This window comes from Emys orbicularis, chromosome 9 (genome assembly GCF_028017835.1).
Source record: "Emys orbicularis isolate rEmyOrb1 chromosome 9, rEmyOrb1.hap1, whole genome shotgun sequence".
NCBI classification, from domain to species: Eukaryota; Metazoa; Chordata; order Testudines; family Emydidae; genus Emys; species Emys orbicularis.
In genome coordinates this window covers 100788212-100811446 of record NC_088691.1, presented here as the reverse complement: position 1 = coordinate 100811446, position 23235 = coordinate 100788212, and the positions used below count along the sequence as shown (strand labels likewise).

At 61.6% G+C, this 23235-nt stretch overlaps 1 protein-coding gene across 1 annotated transcript in view; it reads right to left on the bottom strand.

Moving 5' to 3' along the window:
• The window catches only part of LOC135883827 (solute carrier family 12 member 9-like), a 48723-nt gene extending 27807 nt beyond the window's left edge, over positions 1-20916 (bottom strand). The window contains exons 1-6 of the mRNA XM_065411082.1: positions 20745-20916; positions 12469-12603; positions 11199-11336; positions 9603-9902; positions 7988-8095; positions 7797-7908 (exon numbers count right to left, since the gene is read on the bottom strand). Coding sequence (XP_065267154.1) covers positions 7797-7908; positions 7988-8095; positions 9603-9902; positions 11199-11336; positions 12469-12603; positions 20745-20916 — 965 coding nt within the window. The remainder of the gene's footprint in view (positions 1-7796; positions 7909-7987; positions 8096-9602; positions 9903-11198; positions 11337-12468; positions 12604-20744) is intronic.
• Between the last annotated feature and the right edge of the window lie 2319 nt (positions 20917-23235).

Here is a 23235-nt window from a genome sequence, read left to right as displayed (position 1 = left end):
ACCAGAGCCATGAGCACTGCTGAGTGGGAAAGCTGCCCCATCTCCCCCAAGGTGCCTCCTCAGGGGGACTGAGTCATCTATCTGCCGCCCCGACCGGGAAAACCGAGAGGTCTGCTGCTTGCCAGGAGCTAGGATACACGATGTGACAGAGAGACTGCCGAGACTCATCAAGCCCTCGGATCGCTACCCCTTCCTGCTTCTCCATGTGGGCACCAATGATACTGCCAAGAATGACCTTGAGCGGATCACTGCAGACTACGTGGCTCTGGGAAGAAGGATAAAGGAGTTTGAGGCGCAAGTGGTGTTCTCGTCCATCCTCCCTGTGCAAGGAAAAGGCCTGGGTAGAGACCGTCGAATCGTGGAAGTCAATGAATGGCTACGCAGGTGGTGTCGGAGAGAAGGCTTTGGATTCTTCGACCATGGGATGGTGTTCCAAGAAGGAGGAGTGCTGGGCAGAGACGGGCTCCACCTAACGAAGAGAGGGAAGAGCATCTTCGCCAGCAGGCTGGCTAACCTAGTGAGGAGGGCTTTAAACTAGGTTCACCGGGGGAAGGAGACCAAAGCCCTGAGGTAAGTGGGGAAATGGGATCCTGGGAGGAAGCACAAGGAGGAGAGTGCAAGAGGGGAGGACTCCTGTCTCATGCTGAGAAAGAGGGACGATCGATGAGTTATCTTAAGTGCCTATACACAAATGCAAGAAGCCTGGGAAACAAGCAGGGAGAACTGGAAGTCCTGGCACAATCAGGGAACTATGATGCGATTGGAATAACAGAGACTTGGTGGGATAACTCACATGACTGGAGTACTGTCATGGATGGATATAAACTGTTCAGGAAGGACAGGCAGGGCAGAAAAGGTGGGGGAGTTGCGTTGTATGTAAGAGAGGAGTATGACTGCTCAGAGCTCCGATATGAAACTGCAGAAAAACCTGAGAGTCTCTGGATAAAGTTGAGAAGTGTGAGCAACAAGGGTGATGTCGTGGTTGGAGTCTGCTATAGACCACCAGACCAGGGGGATGAGGTGGATGAGGCTTTCTTCTGGCAACTAGCAGAAGTTGCTAGATCGCAGGCCCTGGTTCTCATGGGAGACTTTAATCACCCTGATATCTGCTGGGAGAGCAATACAGCGGTGCACAGACAATCCAGGAAGTTTTTGGAAAGTGTAGGGGACAATTTCCTGGTGCAAGTCCTGGAGGAACCAACTAGGGGCAGAGCTTTTCTTGACCTGCTGCTCACAAACAGGGAAGAATTAGTAGGGGAAGCAAAAGTGGATGGGAACCTGGGAGGCAGTGACCATGAGATGGTCGAGTTCAGGATCCTGACACAAGGAAGAAAGGAGAGCAGCAGAATACGGACCCTGGACTTCAGAAAAGCAGACTTTGACTCCCTCAGGGAACAGATGGGCAGGATCCCCTGGGAGAATAACATGAAGGGCAAAGGGGTCCAGGAGAGCTGGCTGTATTTTAAAGAATCCTTATTGCGGTTGCAGGAAAAAAACATCCCGATGTGTAGAAAGAATAGTAAATATGGCAGGCGACCAGCTTGGCTAAACAGTGAAATCCTTGCTGAACTTAAACGCAAAAAAGAAGCTTACAAGAAGTGGAAGATTGGACAAATGACCAGGGAGGAGTATAAAACTATTGCTCAGGCATGCAGGAATGAAATCAGGAAGGCCAAATCACACTTGGAGTTGCAGCTAGCAAGAGATGTTAAGAGTAACAAGAAAGGTTTCTTCAGGTATGTTAGCAACAAGAAGAAAGTCAAGGAAAGTGTGGGCCCCTTACTGAATGTGGGAGGCAACCTAGTGACCGAGGATGTGGAAAAAGCTAATGTACTCAATGATTTTTTTGCCTCTGTCTTCACAAACAAGGTCAGCTCCCAGACTGCTGCACTGGGCAGCACAATATGGGGAGAAGGTGACCAGCCCTATGTGGAGAAAGAAGTGGTTCGGGACTATTTAGAAAAACTGGATGTGCACAAGTCCATGGGGCCGGATGCGCTGCATCCGAGGGTGCTAAAGGAGTTGGCGGATGAGATTGCAGAGCCATTAGCCATTATTTTTGAAAACTCATGGCGATCGGGGGAGGTCCCGGATGACTGGAAAAAGGCTAATGTAGTGCCCATCTTTAAAAAAGGGAAGAAGGAGGATCCGGGGAACTACAGGCCAGTCAGCCTCACCTCAGTCCCTGGAAAAATCATGGAACAGGTCCTCAAGGAATCAATTATGAAACACTTAGAGGAGAGGAAAGTGATCAGGAACAGTCAGCATGGATTCACCAAAGGGAAGTCGTGCCTGACTAACCTAATTGCCTTCTATGATGAGATAACTGGCTCTGTGGATGAGGGGAAAGCAGTGGATGTGTTATTCCTTGACTTTAGCAAAGCTTTTGACACAGTCTCCCACAGTATTCTTGCCGCCAAGTTAAAGAAATATGGGCTGGATGAATGGACTGTAAGGTGGATAGAAAGCTGGCTAGATCGTCGGGCTCAACGGGTAGTGATCAATGGCTCCATGTCTAGTTGGCAGCCGGTTTCAAGCGGAGTGCCCCAAGGGTCGGTCCTGGGGCCGGTTTTGTTTAATATCTTTATTAATGATCTGGAGGATGGTGTGGACTGCACTCTCAGCAAGTTTGCAGATGACACTAAACTAGGAGGCGTGGTAGATACACTAGAGGGTAGGGATCGGATACAGAGGGACCTAGACAAATTAGAGGATTGGGCCAAAAAAAACCTGATGAGGTTCAACAAGGATAAGTGCAGAGTCCTGCACTTAGGAAGGAAGAATCCCATGCACTGCTACAGACTAGGGACCGAATGGCTAGGTAGCAGTTCTGCAGAAAAGGACCTAGGGGTCACAGTGGACGAGAAGCTGGATATGAGTCAACAGTGTGCTCTTGTTGCCAAGAAGGCTAACGGCATTTTGGGCTGTATAAGTAGGGGCATTGCCAGCAGATCGAGGAACGTGATCGTTCCCCTTTATTCGACATTGGTGAGGCCTCATCTGGAATACTGTGTCCAATTTTGGGCCCCACACTACAAGAAGGATGTGGAAAAATTGGAAAGAGTCCAGCGGAGGGCAACAAAAATGATTAGGGGTCTGGAGCACATGACTTATGAGGAGAGGCTGAGGGAACTGGGATTGTTTAGTCTCCAGAAGAGAAGAATGAGGGGGGATTTGATAGCAGCCTTCAACTACCTGAAGGGAGGTTCCAAAGAGGATGGAGTTCGGCTGTTCTCAGTGGTGGCAGATGACAGAACAAGGAGCAATGGTCTCAAGTTGCAGTGGGGGAGGTCCAGGTTGGATATTAGGAAACACTATTTCACTAGGAGGGTGGTGAAGCACTGGAATGCGTTACCTAGGGAGGTGGTGGAGTCTCCTTCCTTGGAGGTTTTTAAGGCCCGGCTTGACAAAGCCCTGGCTGGGATGATTTAGTTGGGAATTGGTCCTGCTTTGAGCAGGGGGTTGGACTAGATGACCTCTTGAGGTCCCTTCCAACCCTGATATTCTATGATTCTATGATTCTAGGCGCAGCCACCCCCCAGAGAGGGGAACCGGAAAGCACAGACACACCTTGCTCCTCCATCCCGGGGGAGGGATAGCTCAGTGGTTTGAGCATTGGCCTGCTAAACCCAGGGTTGTGAGTTCAATCCTTGAGGAGGCCATTTAGGAAACTGGGGTAAAAATCTGTCTGGGGATGGGTCCTGCTTTGAGCAGGGGATTGGACTAAATGACCTCCTGAGGTCCCTTCCAATTCTATGATTCTATCACCTTCATGGAGGGGTTTGTTATTGCAGGGGCTCTCACAAGCACTGTGTTTATTGTTAGTGCGGGGGAGCACCATGCAGGCAGGTGCGGTAGCGTGGGGGGTCCCCAAGGGGCTGAGATGGGCACGAGTGGGGGCTCCCCAAAAGGCCAGGTATGGCACGGGGGGGGGGGTGTCTCTGACAGGCCATGGGGCAGGCATGAGGGTGTGGGGGGGGCCCGTGACAGGCCGAGGGGACAGGCACAGGAGTGCAGGGGGTCCCTGACAGGCTGAGGTGGTGGGGGCCAGAGCAGGGGGGTTGCCTGACAGGCTGAGGGGGCAGGCGTGGGGTCCGTGACAGGCCAAGGGGACAGGCACAGGAGTGCAGGGGGGCCCTGACGTACTGAGGCAGTGAGGGCCAGAGCAGGGGGGTTCCCTGACGGGCCGAGGGGGCGGGCGTGGGGGCTCCCTGACCAAGTCCCTGAACACCGCAGCCCCTGCAGAGCACAATTCCCCCAGGCGGCTCACAGGTAATTGCTCTCCCAGCCCATCACCAGGCCAGGGCCCAGCTGGAGCCAATTGCTGCCATCAGTCTCCCGGGAGGCGGCGCGTGGGGCCAGGGCCGATCGATAGCAAAGCAGTTACAGCCAGGCTGGGAGACAGCTCGCGCTGGGCCCTGGCTTAATCAAACCATCCAGCCCCGAGGCAGCTGATTTCCAGGAGGACCTAAAACAGCCCCCCACCTGCCCTCGTGCCAGCACCACAGCGGGGCCGGCTCTTCTGGGGCACGTCACTGGCCAAGTCCTGCCCCGGAGCAGCGATGGGGGTGCACAAAGGACACCGGCATCGGGGCTGTGGTCAGGGACAGGGGCGCCTGGGGTCAGGCTGGCACCGGGTGGCCCTTCCAGCCTGGGGTTTGTTTTATAAACGCGGCAGGCAAGGCTGGTACGGGAGCCCGGGCCACGCACAGCAGTCTCCCCAGCGTGGCATCACGACCCTCTGCCATGGCAGCCTGGCCTTCCGTGTGTGCAAAGCACAGCCACCACCGGGCAGATCAGTGGCTCCAACTCAGCCCTGCCGGTGGGGCAGCCTGCTGTGCCCAGCTCCGGGCTCCCCGAGACGCTGCCCGAACGCTCTGCCAGGGCCAGGCTCCGCTCCTAGGGAGAGACACGGGCCAGGGAACCTGGAGATTTTACCTTCTGCACATCAGGGTGTACCCCCAAGTGACGCAGCGAGGCGTAGTGACTCCAGGGATGGGCTAGCAGGTCGGGATTGAGAGGCACTGCAGAGCTGTGTGGGGACCCCAGGGCTGGACTAAGCAAGACACCGCGTGGGCCGCGTCTGGCTGAGGCGGGCCCTGTGATTTGCATCACACTGGTGGCTGGAGTCTCCAATATTCCCAGGGAAAGCGCAGGGGGAGTGGACGTCTGGGTAACTCACCCGTCACTTGCAGAGTCAGAAAACCAGCGTGGGAGAGACCAGGCCCCACCAGGCCTCTGGGTCGGCTCCTGGACTTGTGGATTTTAGGGCTACTCTCTCGGAGGCCCTGGGAACCCCTTCCTGATGGGAAGGGCCAGCTTGCGTGTGAAGGGAATATCCTTTCCCAGGCAGCATCCAGGCTGGGGCATCAGCTCTGGGGCCTGGCAGTGCCCGGTTATGGCCCGTTTGTCCTCTGGCTGCTGCCCTCACCCCCAGCCCGCAGGGTATCACTACTGCTTGGTAGGGGCATCCTGGGCCATGTTGGCAGATTCCTGCTGCTGGCGCGAAGGGTGGGTTCTCAGAGCTGCCTGGCCATGAGCGGTTCATTGTGGGTTGGAAGCCACGCGAGCCGTCGATCAGCTGGAAGCCACCTACCAGGGGTTTACGAGACAGTGGCCCATAACGCTCCGGCCCCGCAGCAGCCAACTGGCCGAAACTCAGCGAGGAACTAAGTGGGGAAGGAGCCGTTTGCTGACGCTTTACAAGGATACAAATGGCCCAGCCTTTAATTGGATTTTAACAAGAGCCTGAGAGCAGGTGGGAGATAAATTAGCCCAGATCTGAAACCTCAGTGTATCTGGCAATTAATACCTAATTATCTGGAAATTGATCACCTTGCTCAGAGTGGCAGCCGAGCGGCTGGCCCAGTGTGGGGGCCCAAGACAAGCTCCCCGCACCCCGCTGGGGAATCCCGGCCCAGCCCCACCGCTCTGGCTGGCTGCCCCCCGGCTGCATTTCAAGGGCTAGCTCGACCTGTGAGGCAGCAGGAGGGTCGCCCAGCCCCTCACTCACCGGGCTGGACAACCCCAGTTCCATTGTAGGGGGCGTTTGCACCAGCCCTTGGCAATCAAAGTCCTGCCATCTCCACAGGGACAGGAGACCCCCCCCCCCCCCGGGACCTCTCCCTCGGGGCTGGGTTTGCCCCGAGTCTTCACGCACTGCCCGATGTCCTCCTCCCCAGAGCAGGCTTCTGCTCCTAACCTGCCAAATGGCACTGCTGGTGCGAATGGAGGGGGTGGGGTGCCTGCTAGCAGGGGGCGTGGAGGAGGTGCCCCTGCCGGGCAGGCCCCAAACATGCACAATGTGGGAGGAGCCGTAGAAAGAATGGTGGATGGGGCCATCCTAAATGAGAAGAGGGTTGTTTTTGTGTAGGTCCTACCTAAATAGCAGCTCCTGCAGGCTTGTTCTCAAGGCTGACAGGGCCAAGCGTGACCCAGGGCTCGGCTCCCAGCTACCCAACTCCAGGGGTGGGGGGGATGCTCTCCCACAGGGGGCAGCCCCCTTCCTGGGGAGCCATGGGACCTACAGCAGGGCTGAGTCAGGCCTATTATCCCCAGGGACTGGAGGGGGAAACCGAGGCAGAGCCTTGTCTGTGGCAGCAGAGAGGGGGCGGGCGCCAGAGGTAAATCACAGCCCCCGGGTTTCCAGCTCCCCATCACGCGCTCGCTCCTGACCAAGTCTTGTCAGGCCGGCCCCTGTGGTGCTGGCCCGCTTGGCCCGGCTCTGAGCAGCGAGCAGCTGGAGCTATCCACCGGGGGGAGGCTGGGAAGGGGAGTGGGGCACCCTCTACAGCAGCCAGAGGGCTCTGGGGGGCAGGATGGGACCGGAGACCCCCCCCTCCCCTGATGCCGTCCAGCAGGCAGGAGGCCACTGCTCTGGATCTCGCTGGCGGAGCTGTCCCTGGCACTGCCCAAGCTCTGCGGTGCCACCTCCTGGCCTTTGGGGGCTGGGCGGGGCCGTGCACACTGCCTGCTCCCAAGGCACCGGGTGCCCCGACAGCACTCAGCCAGTGACCCCCCGCCACTGCCCGGGGGTTGGAGGCAGGCATGGGGGCCGTGCCCTGGGCCCGTCTTGTTACTCAGTGGGGGAGGTGAGCAAAGCCCATTACCCATTCCTGAGTGACAGCGCCTGCCCAGCCTGTCCCCTGTCGCTCTGAGCAATGGCTGTGCATTAAGATATTAGCCGCCGACAGCTATAACTCTCCCGACTCCTGCCAGCCGCCTGCCACCGGCCCGATTTATGGCACCACTTTCCAGAGTGGAAAATTAACAGCTGAGCCCGGGGCGTGCTCCGGGCGGCCCCCGGCGCCGGCACAGCAAGGCGGGCACTGCCCGGCAGCCCTGCAGGGCCCCAGCTCCGGGACGGGGAGCGGAGCTGGACCAAGCAGGCGCTACCGGGCGTGGTGGTATCATCGGCACGGCATGAGCTTGTGGGGAGGCCCTGGGCCCCAGTCCTTGAGAGCGGCAAGCCCGCAGCTGGGAGGGGCAGGCCCCCGACGGCCCTGGATGACACCAATCCCAGAGCCTCCCAGCCCGCCCACGCCTGGGTGTCTGCCAGCCCCAAATCAACGCGGCTTTTCTGCAGGTGGATCACTCAGCAACCCCCTGGCCCAAGCCAGCCTGCTGCCCATCCCCCCCAGCACGGCCTTCCCTGGGCTCCGGCTTCACTCCGCCCTGATGGCTGGGCTGCCCCCTCCCTTCCTCCCCCCCCCCCCCGGCATGCAGCCCCCTCGCCCCGCAATGGAGGGTCTGTGTCTATGCTCCGGCGGGGCGTGGCTCGGGCCGGGGGCACGTACCTGTCACAGGTGCAGCACAGCGTGATGGCCAGCAGGTTGTAGATGAGGTAGGTGAAGAGCACGGCGGCGATGGTGCCTCTGGGGATGGAGTAGCTGGGGCGTTTCAGATCCCCTGCGGGGGAAAGTGAGGGGAGGCCGTCAGCCCTGCCCCATCTCCCCCTGCCCTGCCCCCCATCCCTGCCCCTCCTCACCCGACATGTTGGAGCCGGCCATGATGCCGGTGCAGCCATTGAACATGACGGCAAAGACGGTGCTGAAGCTCATCACGCGCCCCGTGGTGTAGTCCACGCCGTAGGCGGCTGCCAGGGCAGAAGGGAGACGTGAGGAAGGCCCAGCAGCCCCAGCACCGAGCCCCCAACCCAGCCCGGAGCGCGGGCCCCGGCTCTGCCACCCTCTCCACCCCGCTCGAGTGCTGCGTCAGGCCGGGCTGAGCGCGCTGGGCAAGGGCGGGGCCGAGGTCAGCCCGGCGGACAGGTCTCTGCTGAGCGAAATTGGCATGGGCGCCTGCTGGCCATGGGGCAGCGCCACGCTGGGCACAGCCGCCGCGCTGCCAGGGAGCTCCCCAGCGCAGCCACACTGGCAGGGCGTGAGGCTCGGCCAACAGCCAGGACACAGCCCCTGCCATCTGCCTCTAGTGGCACCAGGCGGGGGCAGGTTGTGGGCACGGCCATTCTGGCAGTAAAGCTGGAAGATGGCTCATGTGGGGCTCATGGCCTGGGCCTTTGCTGGGGGAACTGTAACCCCCAAGGTGAGTCCCAGCAAAGTGCCAGGCTCTGCTGGGCAGGGTAGGGCAGGCAGAGCTGGGCGGGATAAGATGCACTAGGGGTGGGGGAGGAAGCTGGGAACAGGGTCAGGTGGGGGGCCTGGAGGGGAACTGGGGGGCAGGGCCAGGGGCAGAGTGGGGTGGGAGGTCGCTGAACAGGGTTGGGCGGGAAGGCCGGGTGAGGGGGTCGCTGGGCAGGGTCTGGAGGGCCGGGTTAAAGGTTGCCAGGCAGGGCTGGGGGGATGGTGGGCGGGCAGGCTGGGTGAGGGGTTGCCAGGCAGGGTCGGGCAGGGGGTGGTCGGGGCAGGCCAGGCGAGGCGTTGCCAGGCAGGGTCGGGCAGGTGGTGGCCAGGCAGGGTGAGGAGTTGCTGGGCAGGGTCGGGCAAGCCAAGTGAGGGGTTGCCAGGCAGGGTGGTTGGGTCGGGCAGGCCGGGTGAGGGGTTGCCAGGCAGGGTGGTTGGGTCGGGCAGGCCGGATGAGGGGTTGCCAGGCAGGGTCGAGCAGGGGGTGGACGTGTCGGTGAGGGGTCATCGGGTGGGGGGGTGGGCCGGGTGAGGGGTTGCTGGGCAGGGTCGGGCAGGGGGTGGTCAGGTCAGTGAGGGGTTGCCGGGCAGGGGGTGGGTGGGCCGGGTGAGGGGTTGCTGGGCAGGGTCAAGCAGGAGGTGGGCGGGTCGGTGAGGGGTTGCCGGGCAGGGGGTGGGTGGGGGTGGGCAGGCCGGGTGAGGGATTGCTGGGCAGGGTCGGGCAGGGGGTGGTCAGGTCGGTGAGGGGTTGCCAGGCAGGATCAGGCTGTGGGTGGGCGGGCTGGGTGAGGGATTGCCAGGCAGGGTGAGGGGTTGCTGGGCAGGATCGGAAAGGGAATGGGCGGGCCGGGTGAAGGATTGCCAGGCAGGGTTGAGCGGGGTGGTGGACGGGTTGGTGAGGGATTGCCAGGCGGGGTCGGGAATGTGGTGGGCAGGCCGGGTGAGGCGTTGCCAGGCGCAGGGTGGTCGGGTCGGGCAGTCCAGATGAGGGGTTACCGCGCAGAGCCAGACGGTGCCCACCTGCCAGGTTGCCCCGCAGGGTGTCAAGCCGGAAGCCGGTGAAGGTGCCATTGACGGCGAGTGAGCCGTTGCCCTCCGGCAGCAGCAGCGGCACCACGGTGGGACCCACGGCAAAGAAGCTGACGAAGACGGTGACCAGCACCAGCATGACGATGAGGAAGATGAGGAAGGTGGCCTTGGCGTAGATGGAGGCACCCACCAGGCAGACCAGCAGGCAGACCAGCAGCAGGGCCGTGCCGTACAGCAACTCGTACCAGTAGCTGCGGGGCAGGACCTGGAAGCTGCTGCCCATGGTCTGACCTGTCGGGAGACGGGGCGGGTTAAGGGGCATGGCATGAGTAAAGCTCCCCACACACCCCCTGCCTTGGGACGGAAGCACAGGCCTGTGCTGGGGCTGCCAGTGGGGGGGCCAATCAGTGCCAGCTTTGTGCTGTGCCCACCTGGGCACCAGACTGAGCCCCCCACACTCCCTACACAGAGCCCCGAGGGCCAGGCCGTGCCATGCTGGGTGGGGTAGGACCATTCCTGGAAAGTGAGGGGCTCTGCCCCAGGGTCCGATCACACTCCCCAAGGGTGGTGGCTGCTGGCTTGGGAGCTGCGTGGGTGTCCCTATCCCCCCATGTGCACCCCCTACCCTGGGCATGCCGTGGAGGGGGTCGGGGGAACGCACCCCCCTTCAAGAGGGCCATCATTGCCCGGGCACAGGTAGGTAACCCGGGGCGGGTGGGGGGGCATTCCTGCCTGGGAGTGGCAGGCTCCTTAGGGCATTAACCTTTCTCCTTCCCCTGCCCCACACCTCTGCACCAATGGGGCTGATCAGAGAGAGCAGCCGGGGGGCTGGTGCAGCCAGGAAGGGAATTGGCAGGCAGCTGCCAGGGGCCTTCTTGCGCCTCCGTGGGGCACGCAAGGGGCAGCTGGAGTGCAGGGGCCGTGAGGATGGCAGCCGTCCACATACAGCACGGCACTGTTGCTGTCAGTAGCACCAGCAGGTGTCGCTCAGCCCTACGCAGTGTAATCCCTGGGTTTGGCAGCCCCACAGCTGCCCTGCCATGCCCAGCTCCCCAGGCTGCTCCCCCCGTACACCATGCACAGACAGAACCCCACAGGCCCGCGGGGGTAAGGCCGGACAAGCCCTCCACGTAACAGCAGGGGAAACTGAGGCGCAGAGCAAGGCGGGGCCTCACCCAAACTCAGGGAGGGAGCCAGTGACAGAGCCGGGCAGGGACACAGGTGTCCAAGGCCCCTGCTCTCACTGTACGGGCAAGGTCCCCTCCCTCCAGGAGCAGGGTGGTTCGCGGGCAGTTTCCTGGAGTAACAGCGGCCCTGCCCCCTCCCTGGCTCGCTCTCTGGCTATGCAGGGAACTGCAGCCCCCATACCAAGGGCTAGGTCTGCAGGCCTATGAACCCCAGGGGATGCCCCTACCTCAGCTCTGGGCAGGGGAGCGCTGCCTCCAGCCCGCCCACCCTGGGCACTGGCCCAACCTGCGGGCTGGAGCCAGGGTCAGACGGGCCCGTCCTGGGGAAGGCGGTGGAGGAGGGAGTGACCAGGCAGCCGAGCTGGGCTGTTGGGGGTGAGGGGAGGGGGACCCCACTTACCCAACGGGACGCCGAAGATGTCGATGATGGCCTCCACCAGCCCCAGGATGTACAGGGCACTGCCGCAGACGTTGGCCAAGAAGAACATGATCCCGATGCTGCCCCCGAACTCGGGGCCGAGCGCGCGGCTGATCATGTCTGCGCCGGGGTCAAGGAACACCCAGGGCTCGGGGGGATCCCAGCTTCAGCAGCTCCTGCCCGCCCCCTGGCCTGCAGGAGCCCGGGGAGACGCTGGCCGTGCAGGGCCAGGCCCTGGCACCAGCCCATGGCACAGGATGTGTGTGGGGGGGTGGGGGGTGTCCCTGGGCCCAGCACAGCAGCTGCTCTGGGTGTATTACATCCCTAGCGACCTGGATCAGCTCCAAGCTGGCTGCAGTGAGCAGGGCGGGAGCCCAAGGCCCTCAGCTTCCCTTTTCTAAGGCACTTCCAGTTAACGCTGGTGAGGATTTCCCCTTCCCCCCGGGACCGGCCGCCTGAGGCCACAGTCCAGCTGGAAAGGGGGCACGTGCTGGGAAGAGGGGTGACTGCAGCGAAGCAAAGCCTCTGGTTGGCAAATGGGCTGCCAGCCAGGGGCACAGGCAGTGGGGATTTTGGTCTGTCTGCGGAGCCCTGGAGCTCGCGCCCCCAGCGCGTGCCAGGGGACCAGCTCTGCCGGGCTGAGCTGTTGCCCCACAGACCCAGACCAAGGGGAACCGGGCCGAATGGGCTGCCGAGAGAACAGGGGAGCTCTGACTTTTTTGCCGCCCCAAGCAAAAAAAAAAAAAAAAAAAAAAATCAGGGCAGCCAGAACGGCAAAGCAGGAAAAAAACAACTGCGGGGCGGCCGGAGTGCGGGTGCAGGGGGAAGGGGATGGAGCAGGGGGAGAGAGAGAAGGGGCAGCCAGGGCTTCAGCGGGGCGCTCGCCACGTGGCCCCTCCCGCTGCACCACCTGCCAGGAGGGCTCCACGCCGCTCCGGTCGGCGGGGAGGGAAGGACGCGGGCTGCCCTGCCGGGCTTGCTGCAGACCTGGCACCGGCTGGGGCAGACGGAGCGCGCAGCCCGCTCCTAGCAGGGCACTCCCCTCCTCCGTGCCGCCGCCCCCTACTGGGCGGCCGGATCAGCGAACCAACCAATCAAAAAAAAAAAAAAAAGTGGCCATGCCGCCCTAGGATTGGACGGAATGCCACCCCATAGAATCTGCCGCCCCAAGCACCAGCTTGCTCGGCTGGTGCCTGGAGCTGGCCCTGCGAGAGAAGGGCAGCACCAAGGCAGGGGTGCCAGGGAAGGATACAGTAGGCTCCGCCGGCGTCCAGCGCCCCGTTGGTGGAGATGGCGCACACCGACAGCACTGTCATGCCAATGATGACGTAGGCCACCACGAACATGCCCAGCGCCTCGTACAAGCCGGCCTGGCCCACCACAAACCCTGCCGGCAGAGGGGGGAAGTAAGGGGAAAGGGGAGCGTGGCACGGAGCCCCCACCTCCTGCCGGCCAACTGCTCCCTGTGGAGCCAGGCCAGCCCTGAGTGGCAGGGCCCAGCGTGCCCCCGCCCCCCAGGGTGGGGGACACGGCGCAGGAGACCTGGGCAGGCCGGGGGAAGGGGTGTCCCCCCACCTCAAGAACCTGCCCCCCTTGGGCCTGCTCCCCCACTGTAGGAACAACCTGCCTGCTAGAGACCAGTGGGGCACTGGGGTGCTGGGAGCCTGAGCGCCCGTCCCCGCTGTGCTGCTCCAGCAGCTACGCTCCAGGGAAAAGAGCAATTATCAGAGCCCACGCGCTGCGGCACAAGGGGCTTAAAGCTAAGCACCGGGGGATTAAAGCAACACTCAGCCCCATGCAGAGGGAGAGCCTTGAGACAGCACGGGGGAGGGGGAACAGCACCCGTGAAGGGCTGGGGGTGGGGGGGGCAGGAAACCAGCAAATCACCAGGGCAAGTCCCTGTACATCCACCCCGGCCTGGTGTCCCCAGGGAGCTTTCTGCTTCAACCATGGCCATTCGGTGGCTGCTAAGTGCCTGGCCCCTAGTGGGCGTGAGGGAGAGGCAGCTTTCATGGGGCTGCTGGGAGGGAGCAGTCACTGCCCCCCCACCGATCCCCCTCCTGTCATTCTGCCACCTCCCCCCCCCATTCCAGACACAGCTCTTGTAGGTTTCGCTTTCCTGCGCTGGGGAAGGACGACACCAGCCCAGCTCCCTGCAGCCCCACGGCTGCTCCTGCTGGTACCAGCTACCTCCGGGCACCGCGGGCAGCCGGCCGGGAGGGAATCGCTGCAGGGAAACAGCCAGCTGCTCCGGTGGAACAGCAAAGTGAGACTCCCCGGACTCTGTCTCCATGGGTCCCACGTGTGGGCAGAGAGCCCAGGTTCACAGGACCAGGCAAAGCCAGACACCACATGCTCCTGGGCTGCATTCGCAGGCAGCGCCAGACGGAGCAAAGGGGGGAAGAGAACCACTGCCATGCGAAGAACCCGGCGCAGTCAGGCTCGTCCTGGGGGATGCAGGAAGTGGCCCTGTTCCACAGAGAACTGGGATGGGCACAAAGTAGGTGAGCGATGGCGTCCCCAGCACAAATCCACCCCAGGGGCGGGCCAGAGTGGAGAGACAGCTCTAACTTCCAGGCACCGTGGGGTCAGCCTTCGGCTCCCTCCACGCCAGCCCTTTGGGGGTGGGGGGTGTCTCGGCTGCAGCTCCACTGAGCGTGGCTACGGCGCTGCGCCAGGTGAGAGAGAGACGGCAGGTTTAAAATGCCTGGGGCGGCCTGTGCCCAGCCTCTCTTAGTAAATAAGGAAGTGTTATTTTCTCCTCATAACACAAGAGCCAGGGGTCACCCAATGAAATTAATAGGCAGCAGGTTTCAAACAACCAAAAGGAAGAATTTCCTCCAACAACACAGTCAACCTGTGGAACTCACTGCCAGGGGATGCTGTGAAGGGCAAAACTATAGCAGGGTTCAAAAGAGAACTAGCTACGTTCCTGGAGGACAGCTCCATCAATGGCTATTAGCCAGGGAGGTAACCCCATGCTCCGGGTGTCCCTAGCCTTTGACTGCCAGAAGCTGGGAGGGGGCGACAGGGGATGGGTCAGTCAATGATCGCCCTGTTCTGTTCATTCCCTCTGAAGCACCTGGCACCAGCCTCTGTTGGAGGACAGGACACAGGGCTAGATGGACCATTGGGCTGACCCAGTGAGGCCGTTCTGATGTTCTACATTTATGTGACTCCCACGCCGGAGGCGTCCCCAAAGGCCGGTGCAGAGGGGCTGGGGGTGGAAATAGACCCGGCAGCACTGACTGTAAACCCCCACTGGAAAGGCTGGGCCTGGGAAGGGCAGTTTGCGGGATCCCAGGAACTCTGCCAAGCGCCCAAGACCCCCGCAGCCTGCGCAGGCCCCAGAGGGAAGGCGTTAGGCAGGGTGAGCCTCTGCTGACAGCCCCGTCCCCACAGCCCAGGGCAACCCAGCCTGCCAAGGGATCCAGGCGAATCACACCCACCCCCAGGAAAGGGCCCGGAGACTCCAGCCAGGAAGAGAGGCCACGGCCATGCTGGGCACCTGGGCCAAGGAGCGGAAGAGGAAGGGTGGGGGGCGGGAGAGGGGAGATTGCCTGCCTGGGCCGCGTCATTTCTGCACGGATAGTCAGCAAGAATTCAGAGATATCAGGGAGAGGAGAGACCCATTCAGTCGGGTCTTCTCCATGGGGCCTGGGATAACTAACTCCCTCCCCCTCCACCTCCAAAACTGGACCAGGATCGGTCCTCCTCCCCTCCCAAATTGGGCAGGTTCGCTCCCCCCACCCAGGAGGCTCCTCCCGGGAGGAATGCCCCAGTTTCAGATCTGACACCTGGGAGAGGAATGTGAGCTGTGACAGAGGCCTGGCCTAGCAAGGGCGGCCCGGCAATCCACTGGCCTGGTTCTCTGGGCAGGGGCGGGGTGTGTGTGTGTGTAGTTACTGTTTGCACAACACAGGCGGTAAAGTATCACGTCCAGACCACCTGTTGCAATGATCAGTGTGAGAGGGAGAGCATCACTGCCCTCTGCTGGATGGACTCAGAACTGCAAACCGGAGTGGCATCCTAGGCCCCGCGCCGCTCCCAGAGACTCTCCCTTTGCTCCAGAGGCAGAGGACAGAGCTTCTGGAGCAGCGGGAGCCGAGTTCTATCCCTGCCACCCCCAGGAAGTCATCAGGGGCCATGGACCGGTTACCAAACAGGCCAAACAAGCCACACTGCAAGACCTGCACCGCCCAGGAGCAGGGCTCCCCTCCCCAAGCATGCTCTGGTATCCTGCTAATTAGACTGTGACCTCCTTGGGGCCGGGGCTTGGTCCTTTAATGGCCCGTAGAGCCCCAGGCACCCCAGCAGTGAGGACTCGGAGGAGACCTCGCAGAGGGATGGCCGGGCGAGTGGGAGGGAGCCGGCTTGGGAAGTGACGGAACAGGGGGGCGGGGTGGGGGTGGGGGGGCGCCTGGCAGTCAGGACAGGTTTATCCCTCCATGGCCGGGGAGCAGAGCAGATAGTGCAGAGCAATCGGCAGCTTAGCTCTCTCCTTCTCCCGCGTGCTGCCCTCCCCAACGCCCATTACCGCGGCGTCTGCCGGCTGCCTGGATAGACAGGGAGCGCCGGGGCGGAGGACGTAAGGCCATCTTTATGCTGCGCTTCACAAGAAAGGCTCCCCCAAGCTCTGGAGATGATGGAAGTAAAACCAAAGCCAAAGCGGGCTCAGGCAGCCGGGCAGACGCAGGGAGCGACCCAGACAGGAAACCCACACGGCCCAAAGGGGAAGCAGCGGGCCATGGCGCCTCGCCCCGAAGGCTGCCCCGGCCAGGCTCTGGCACGTACGGAGGAGCTCCACAGCGGCAAAGCCCCATGACGAAGGCGCTGGCTCCCGTCCTCCTAGGACCGAGACACGGGATGGTGTGCGTTCCCAGTGCCGCCACCCCAGGATGCAGGGCGGCAGATGGTCCAGCCAAGTACACTGGCCTCCTTGTCCTTAAGGCTTTGAAGCACAGGGCTTGACGAATTTAACAGCCACGAACCCTGCTTGCCAGAAGCCAAAGCCGGGGCAAGGCACGAGGGCTGGCCTGCACCATCCAGGGGCTACACCCTGCTAAAGCGCCATCCCCGCCTCCCTCTCCTCCTGCACCCCCAAAGCCATAGGATCAAACTTCAAGATGCAGCATCTAATCGGGGGGGGGGCCTCCCCTTCTGGGTGCCCAGCTTCAGACACAACGGCCTGAATGCCACCGGTGCCCATCATAGCAGGCCCAGCGGGAGCAGGAAGCGCTTGGCACCTCTGACAAGCTGGCACTGGGGGCCCGCTCCTCCTCCACTCAGTTACACCAGTAGGAGCCGGGAACAACTCCCTGAAGCCAATGGGACGACTCTGCTGTATGGCTGGGGTAGGCAAGATCATAGACAGGCCCCGGGGGTCCCAAAATGAGAGGCCACTGCTGCAAAATCAGCCCCCGGCATCTCTGCAGCTGGGCTCACAGCTCCCCAACAACAGCATGAAATTGACCCAGTTCTCATAAGGTGCAGGGCTTCCCCCAGGGCAGCAAACTGGTAATTTCACAACCTGGAGCCCACTCCAGTCACATGCACATGGTGTTTCCCACAATACAGGCTAGAAACTAGCCCGTTCTGCAAAAGCTGGAGGTTCAGGCCTGCCCAGGCCACAGCAAGCTTCCTCTTGATCATAAACCAGGGCAGAAATTTCCCAAGTCGGGCTTTATTGATTACCGGAGGGAAGCGCTTGACACGCAATCACAAAACAACAGATTAAGGAACCTAAATAAAGGAGAAGGAGAACCCCAGAGAACTGGAGCTCACAGGGCTCAGAGCGTAAACCCCTACGCTGTTGGCTCAGCGATGGCTTGGCCGCAGTTAAAGTAAGAGAGGTAGATAGAACTGCAGGATGCCCGGCCAGCAGGACTGTGTCATAGGAAATTACTCATGCATCTGCCTGGGTTTTCCTACAAATCCCAGGCTCAGCACGGGGTGAGAACACGGGCTAAAACAGTCCCAGTGTTTTGGAAGAAGAACTCAGCCCTGGGGAAGGCCGGAGTTTTCTAGGGGATGCCCGCACCGCAGTCCCGGGGCAGCTCGAGTTAGACATACCCAAGCTGGCTTTAATCCAGCTTTGCGTAGCGGCAAAGCTGCGGCAGCTCGGTGAGAAGTTACCCAGGGCTCCGCTTGGTACAGTCCACACCAAACCACGCACTGCTACGGCTTCTCTGCTCCAGTATCCAAGCTAGATAGATGAACCCCCACCCACCCACCCACCTCAGCAACTGTGGTACAGACACATCCCTAGACAGAGGCGCTACCAGAAGATCAAGCCCTAGTCGAAGGCTAACGGCATTTGGGGCTGTATAAGTAGGGGCATTGCCAGCAGACCAAGGGACGTGATCGTTCCCCTCTATTCGGCATTGGTGAGGCCTCATCTGGAGTACTGTGTCCAGTTTTGGGCCCCACACTACAAGGAGGATGTGGAAAAATTGGAAAGAGTCCAGTGGAGGGCAACAAAAATGATTAGGGGGCTGGAGCACATGACTCATGAGGAGAGGCTGAGGGAACTGGGATTATTTAGTCTGCAGAAGAGAAGAATATGGGGGGATTTGATAGCTGCTTTCAACTACCTGAAAGGGGGTTCCAAAGAAGATGGATCTAGACTGTTCTCAGTGGTGGCAGATGACAGAACAAGGAGCAATGGTCTCAAGTTGCAGTGGGGGAGGTTTAGGTTGGATATTAGGAAGAACTTTTTCACTAGGAGGGTGGTGAAGCACTGGAATGGGTTACCTAGGGAGCTGGTGGAATCTCCTTCCTTAGAGGTTTTTAAGGTCAGGCTTGACAAAGCCCTGGCTGGGATGATTTAGTTGGGAATTGGTCCTGCTTTGAGCAGGGGGTTGGACTAAATGACCTCCTGAGGTCCCTTCCAACCCTGATCTTCTAGGATTCTATAGTCTAGCCAAGGCTCCAGTAGCTGACATGGCGATAATTTTAAAGATGCCAGAAGCTGATGGGGCCTTGCACTGGGGCCCCTGGCAGTGGGAATCTGTCAAACCCCCCAGTGGGCCACGCCCTGGGTGTGCACGAATGGAGCCAGTGAGGCTAGGGGGAGTCAGGGGCAGCAGTGCCGGCCGACCTGACCGGCAGAGCAGGGAGAGGGCACGGAAGGGAATGATTCGCAGCACAGCGTGGAAGGAACAGGAGTGGGGCAGCAGGGAAGGACAGCAGCCCAGGATCTCTGGGGGAAGACGGGTCCAGAAGGGGTGAGGAATACAGGAGGCTGGATTTCAGCCAAGCGAATTTGGGGAGGGGTTCACGGCGGGGGCGGGTTCTAGCAGCGAGTCTGTATGCAAGGCACTGTGGGTTCAGGGACGCTCACTGTGTCCCAGTGCATCTGGAGCAGATCTGCTCAGGTGACAGGCAAAGGGATGTTTTCTCTACCAGTCAGCCCTGCAAACCCAGCCTGGGCTCCCGGAGTCGCGCTGGGCTCCCTCTGGCTGGGGCAGCGTCACCCACCGAACAGATCCTGCAGATCCATTCTGCCCTTGGTTACACCCATGCCATCCCCCGTTGTCTTCCACTGCACGGGGGGAGGGGAGCTGGGGGACAGAATCCAGCCATACATCTTGGATTTACACCCCAATCCGGCGACTGACTTTGCACAGCCTCAGGGGCCCGCAGCACCTTAGCTGATGACTCTGCTAATGGAGGAACAGTCTCCAGATTGCTCTCCCATAGCACCAGGGGCCAAGAACCGCTCCTAGCAGGAGTAAAACACCTTTGGGCATCCCTGAGGTCCCAACAGATGGGAGGCTGATACTCCCTGAGAGGGGATCGCAGTAGGCCAGCGGGTCTCTGCCCTTGCCAGGGGCATCCTACATGCCAACCCAGCTTGGTTCGTGATCACCAGCTACGTGCATCCACCAGACCAAGCCTAGCATCGAGGGGGGTGGGGGAGAGAGAAAATGGCACAGAGGCCAGGGTGGGGTTTCCGTGAAGACACTGGCTCCCTCAGTTAAATATTAAGGGCTGGGAGCAGAAGTTCACAGCAGGTCCCTGAGTCTCAAACTTCACGAAAACCAAACCCAGGAACCAGAAAGTGCAACTGAAAAGAAGTTTTACTTCCACATTCCTCAGTGACAGCTGGAAAGGCTCCAAAGGGTGCTGCCTGCTCATTTCAGCACAGCCCCCCCCCACACACACACACACAAACCCAAGTTTCTGGGGCTTTGTCTTTTCTCAGTTCTGGTTTGTATTTGTACTAGGAAAGTGGAGCCCGGTGCTGCAAGCAGGCAGCACTTCCCCAGCCCCCAGCTTTGGGAGCAATTTCAGGCTCTGTCTCCAGCAGGTTAACCCGCTTCTGCCTGTGCCCACCCACACGCTGGTCATGAACACAACCGGGGGCTTTCCTCCAGCCGGAGCCCAACAGTCAGCTAGGCACGCCGCCCTTCCAGGTGGCACAAGGGAACTCCACAGAGCCAGGCGGCACAGGGCAACTCACACTCGTACCATCGCTGGCTCTGGGCTTTATTTTCCCAGCTGCTAAAACTTGCTCCCCAAACTCTGGGCAAAGGCATCCTTGTCTTACAGGGCCTGGGCTTGAAGCAGGATCTTTTGCTGTCAAGGAACACTGGACACAGGCCGCTGATTTGGATGGGGGTTCCCGGGATATCGGGGTGCTGCTAGAGCAGGTTTAGGGATGTGGACTGTGGGCCTGGTGCAGAGGACTGGGCAGGTTATCGGGGGCTAGGGAGAGAAGCTGTTGCTGGGGGGCTGGGGATGGTGGGGGAGGGGTTGGAGGATGGTAGGACAGTGGAGAGGTGTTGGGGATGGGAAGTTAGTGGGGGATACAGGAGTTGGTGGGATGAGCAGGTTCGGGGCTGCGTGGAGATGAACTGGGGTGCTGGAGTACTGGGGAGCTAGTGAGGGGCTATGGGGCAGGTGTGAGGATGCTGGGGTTATGGGAGCTATAAGGGATTCCTGGGGGTCACTGGGGTGCCACAGTTAGGGGAGCTGGTTATAGAGGCTGCTGGAACGCCAGGGCAGGGCACCCCCATGCCCAGTAACCCCCCTGACACCCCACGACAGACCATGGCAGGAAGGGGGACTGAGAGAAGTTAGGTCCCAGGGTATGAGGTCCCTGGGGGGGGGGGGGGAGAGAATCCTGGGGGACTGGGCTGGGGGTCCTGGAGGGACCCTGGGGGGGCAGGCTGGGGTTCCCTGGGGGTAACCTGAGGGGATCCTGGGGGGTCCCTGGGGGCCAGGCTGGGGGAAACCTGGGGGGATGCTGGGGGACCCAGGGGGCTGGACTGGGGTTACCTGGGGGGTCCCTGGGGGGATCCTGGGGAGAACCTGGGGGGGCAGGCTAGGGGGAACCTGGGGGCCAGGCTAGGGTTACCTGGGGGGCCAGGCTGGGGTTACCTGGGAGGTTCCTGGGGGGCCAGGCTAGGGTTACCTGGGGGGATCAGCTGGGGGTCCCTGGGGGGATCCTGGGGGGCCGGGCTGGGGTTACCTGGGGGGTTCCTGGGGGGACCCTGGGGGGCCCTAGGGGGCTGCCCGACTCACCGAGCCGCAGGAACAGCACCACGCTGAACATAGAGAGCAGGGTGGGCACCACCACGCCCAGGAAGGTGCGCAGCTTGCGGGAGCCCGGCGCCGGCCCCGGCCTGGGCTCCTCCACCGAGGTGCTGCTGCACAGGCGGTAGGTGAGCAGGGGGCTCCGCTCCGAGCCCGCCATGGCGCCGCCCGGCCCGAACCCAGCGCCCAGCCCGGCCCGGCCCGGCCACCTCGGGGAGTCGGGGGCGGGTCCGGCCCGGCAGCTCCGCCCCCCCGGCCCGGGACAGTCCTCCTGAGTCCGCCGCCGGCCCCGGCAGCCCCGCCCCGGACTCTGGGCACCTCCCCCCAGCCCTGCCCCCCTCCCTGCATCCCTCCCTGTCCCCTCCATCCCCCTCACTGCATCCCTCCGGATCCCACCCCAGCCCCTCACTGCATCCCACCCCATCCCCCTTACTGCATCCCTCCCTGTCCCACCCCCATGTCCCCATCCCCCTTACTGCATTTCTCCCAGTCCCATCCTGCCCTGTCCCCCCACATACACATCCCAGCCCTGTACCCCTTACAGCACTCTTCCACTCCATCCTCTCCACCTCCCAGAGCCGCCACCCCCATCTCGTTCACCCCCCACAGTCCTGCACCCCATTCACCTCCACACACTGCTGCACTCCCAGGATGTCCCTATACACACCTGTGCCCCCCCATCCCTGTGTACCTGTAGCCTTCTGCCTCCCCCTGCATCCCCATCCACCCCACATACCCCCCACACCTCCTACTCTCTCTTTTACTGCCCCCTCTTACCCCACCCTGCTCTCGTCCTTGGCCTCTTTTCCTCCCCAACCTCTCTCCTCCACCCCCCCCATCCTCCCTCCTCCCTTCCCGGCTGGGTGATTTAAGCAGCCCCTGGAAGAGTGGAGTCCTCCCGGGCACCATCATAATCAGAGAGAGAAAATAAAAAGGCAATAAACTCAGACAATAAAACTCAGCCAGCAGCCCGAGGCCCAGGCAGAGCAGAGCCCCCTCAGTGCCAGCCAGCCAGCCTCCAGCCCCTTCACTGTGGGGCCCAACCTTCACGCAGCGCTGCAGCCCCCTGGGCGAGGGGCCCACGGGCACGGGAAGTCTCCTGCAGCGGGAGGTGAGGAGCCGCAGGACCTGACAGGCCCCGATTGCTGACTGGGGCCTCTGCCACGGATCCACGGGATCGGTGCTACGCCCCAGCTTTCCCCCCGTCTCTCGGAGGAACCCCTTCTGCGTGCCAGACCCCCCCAGGCTCCCGCTCCTCCGCGAGGACAGGCCATGCGGCCTCGCCACTTCCGAGACAGCCCAGGGAGCCCACCGCAGACAGCCTCTTCTCAGAGGCGTTTCCACTCTTCAGGGACCAGTGCATCTCAGCGGGGCTTTGCAGTGAGGCCCGGCAGCCTTTACAAGCCAGAGCAGGGATCCTGGCTAAGCCGACACCTCCCCTGTCCCTTATTCCCCCTCCCCCCCCCCAAAGCCCCAGGCTGAGTTCCCACGCTCCCGTTGTTGGGTGTGGCTTGTTCAGTCCTGGGGGCACCCACTGGCATCGCACCTGGACCTGAGCAGTGCCTGGGCCAGTCAGCCGCCACTAGGGTGACCAGACAGCAAATGTGAAAAATCGGGAGGGGGGTGGGGGGTAATAGGAGCCTATATAAGAAAAAGACCCCAAAATCGGGACTGTCCCTATAAAATCGGGACGTCTGGTCACCCTAGCCCGCCGCCGCGCGTATCATGCATGAAAACAGCGCAGGCCGTTCCCGCTGCGTCACAGCCTCCAGCCACCGCCCTGCAAGAACCCAGCAGCGATAACCCCTCTGTGGAACGGCTGCGCCCGGCTTGCAAACCTCCCCCAGGTTCCACGGAAGCAGGGCTGAGCCTGAAACGCCAACGCAGGCCATTGCCCTGTGGCTGTGGGGTCAGTGGGGAAAGCTCTGGGGGATCCCTGCCACTCTGTATGTGCCCTCCCGCCCTCTGTGCTCCGGGGGCGCTGTTGTCGGGGCATTGCCCCCCGTGCTGCAAGGGCTGTTACCACGGATGCCAAGGGCCGGGCAGGTGGCACAAAGCTCCCTCTCTAAGAGTGCAGAGCCCTGCAGGAGGCACATGTCCCTGCCAGTCCTGCGCATCCCCTGCTCTTGTGGGGGGCATGTCACATGCTGGCAGAGGACCCATGGGACCCAGCTGGGCTCCTTTCTCTGAATGGCCTCTCCTGCTGGCACGTGTTGGATGTGCAGCGCTCAATGCACTGATGGTGCGTCTGATGGCAAAGCACCCAGGGGAGGCTGGAAGGCCAGGGCCACCTGTGAACCTCGGAGCATCGCCGTGCATGCACTGGGAAGGGTCAGGTGAAGACCTGACTGCAAGGGGGCCCAGCCAATCCAAATCCAGAATGCCTCATCCGTGCCCAGGTGGAGGGGGTGGGCTGGGAGCAGGTGGAAGAGGAAGGCACAGGGCCTTGGTGGCATGCGGTGGCATCACCTCTCGTCCC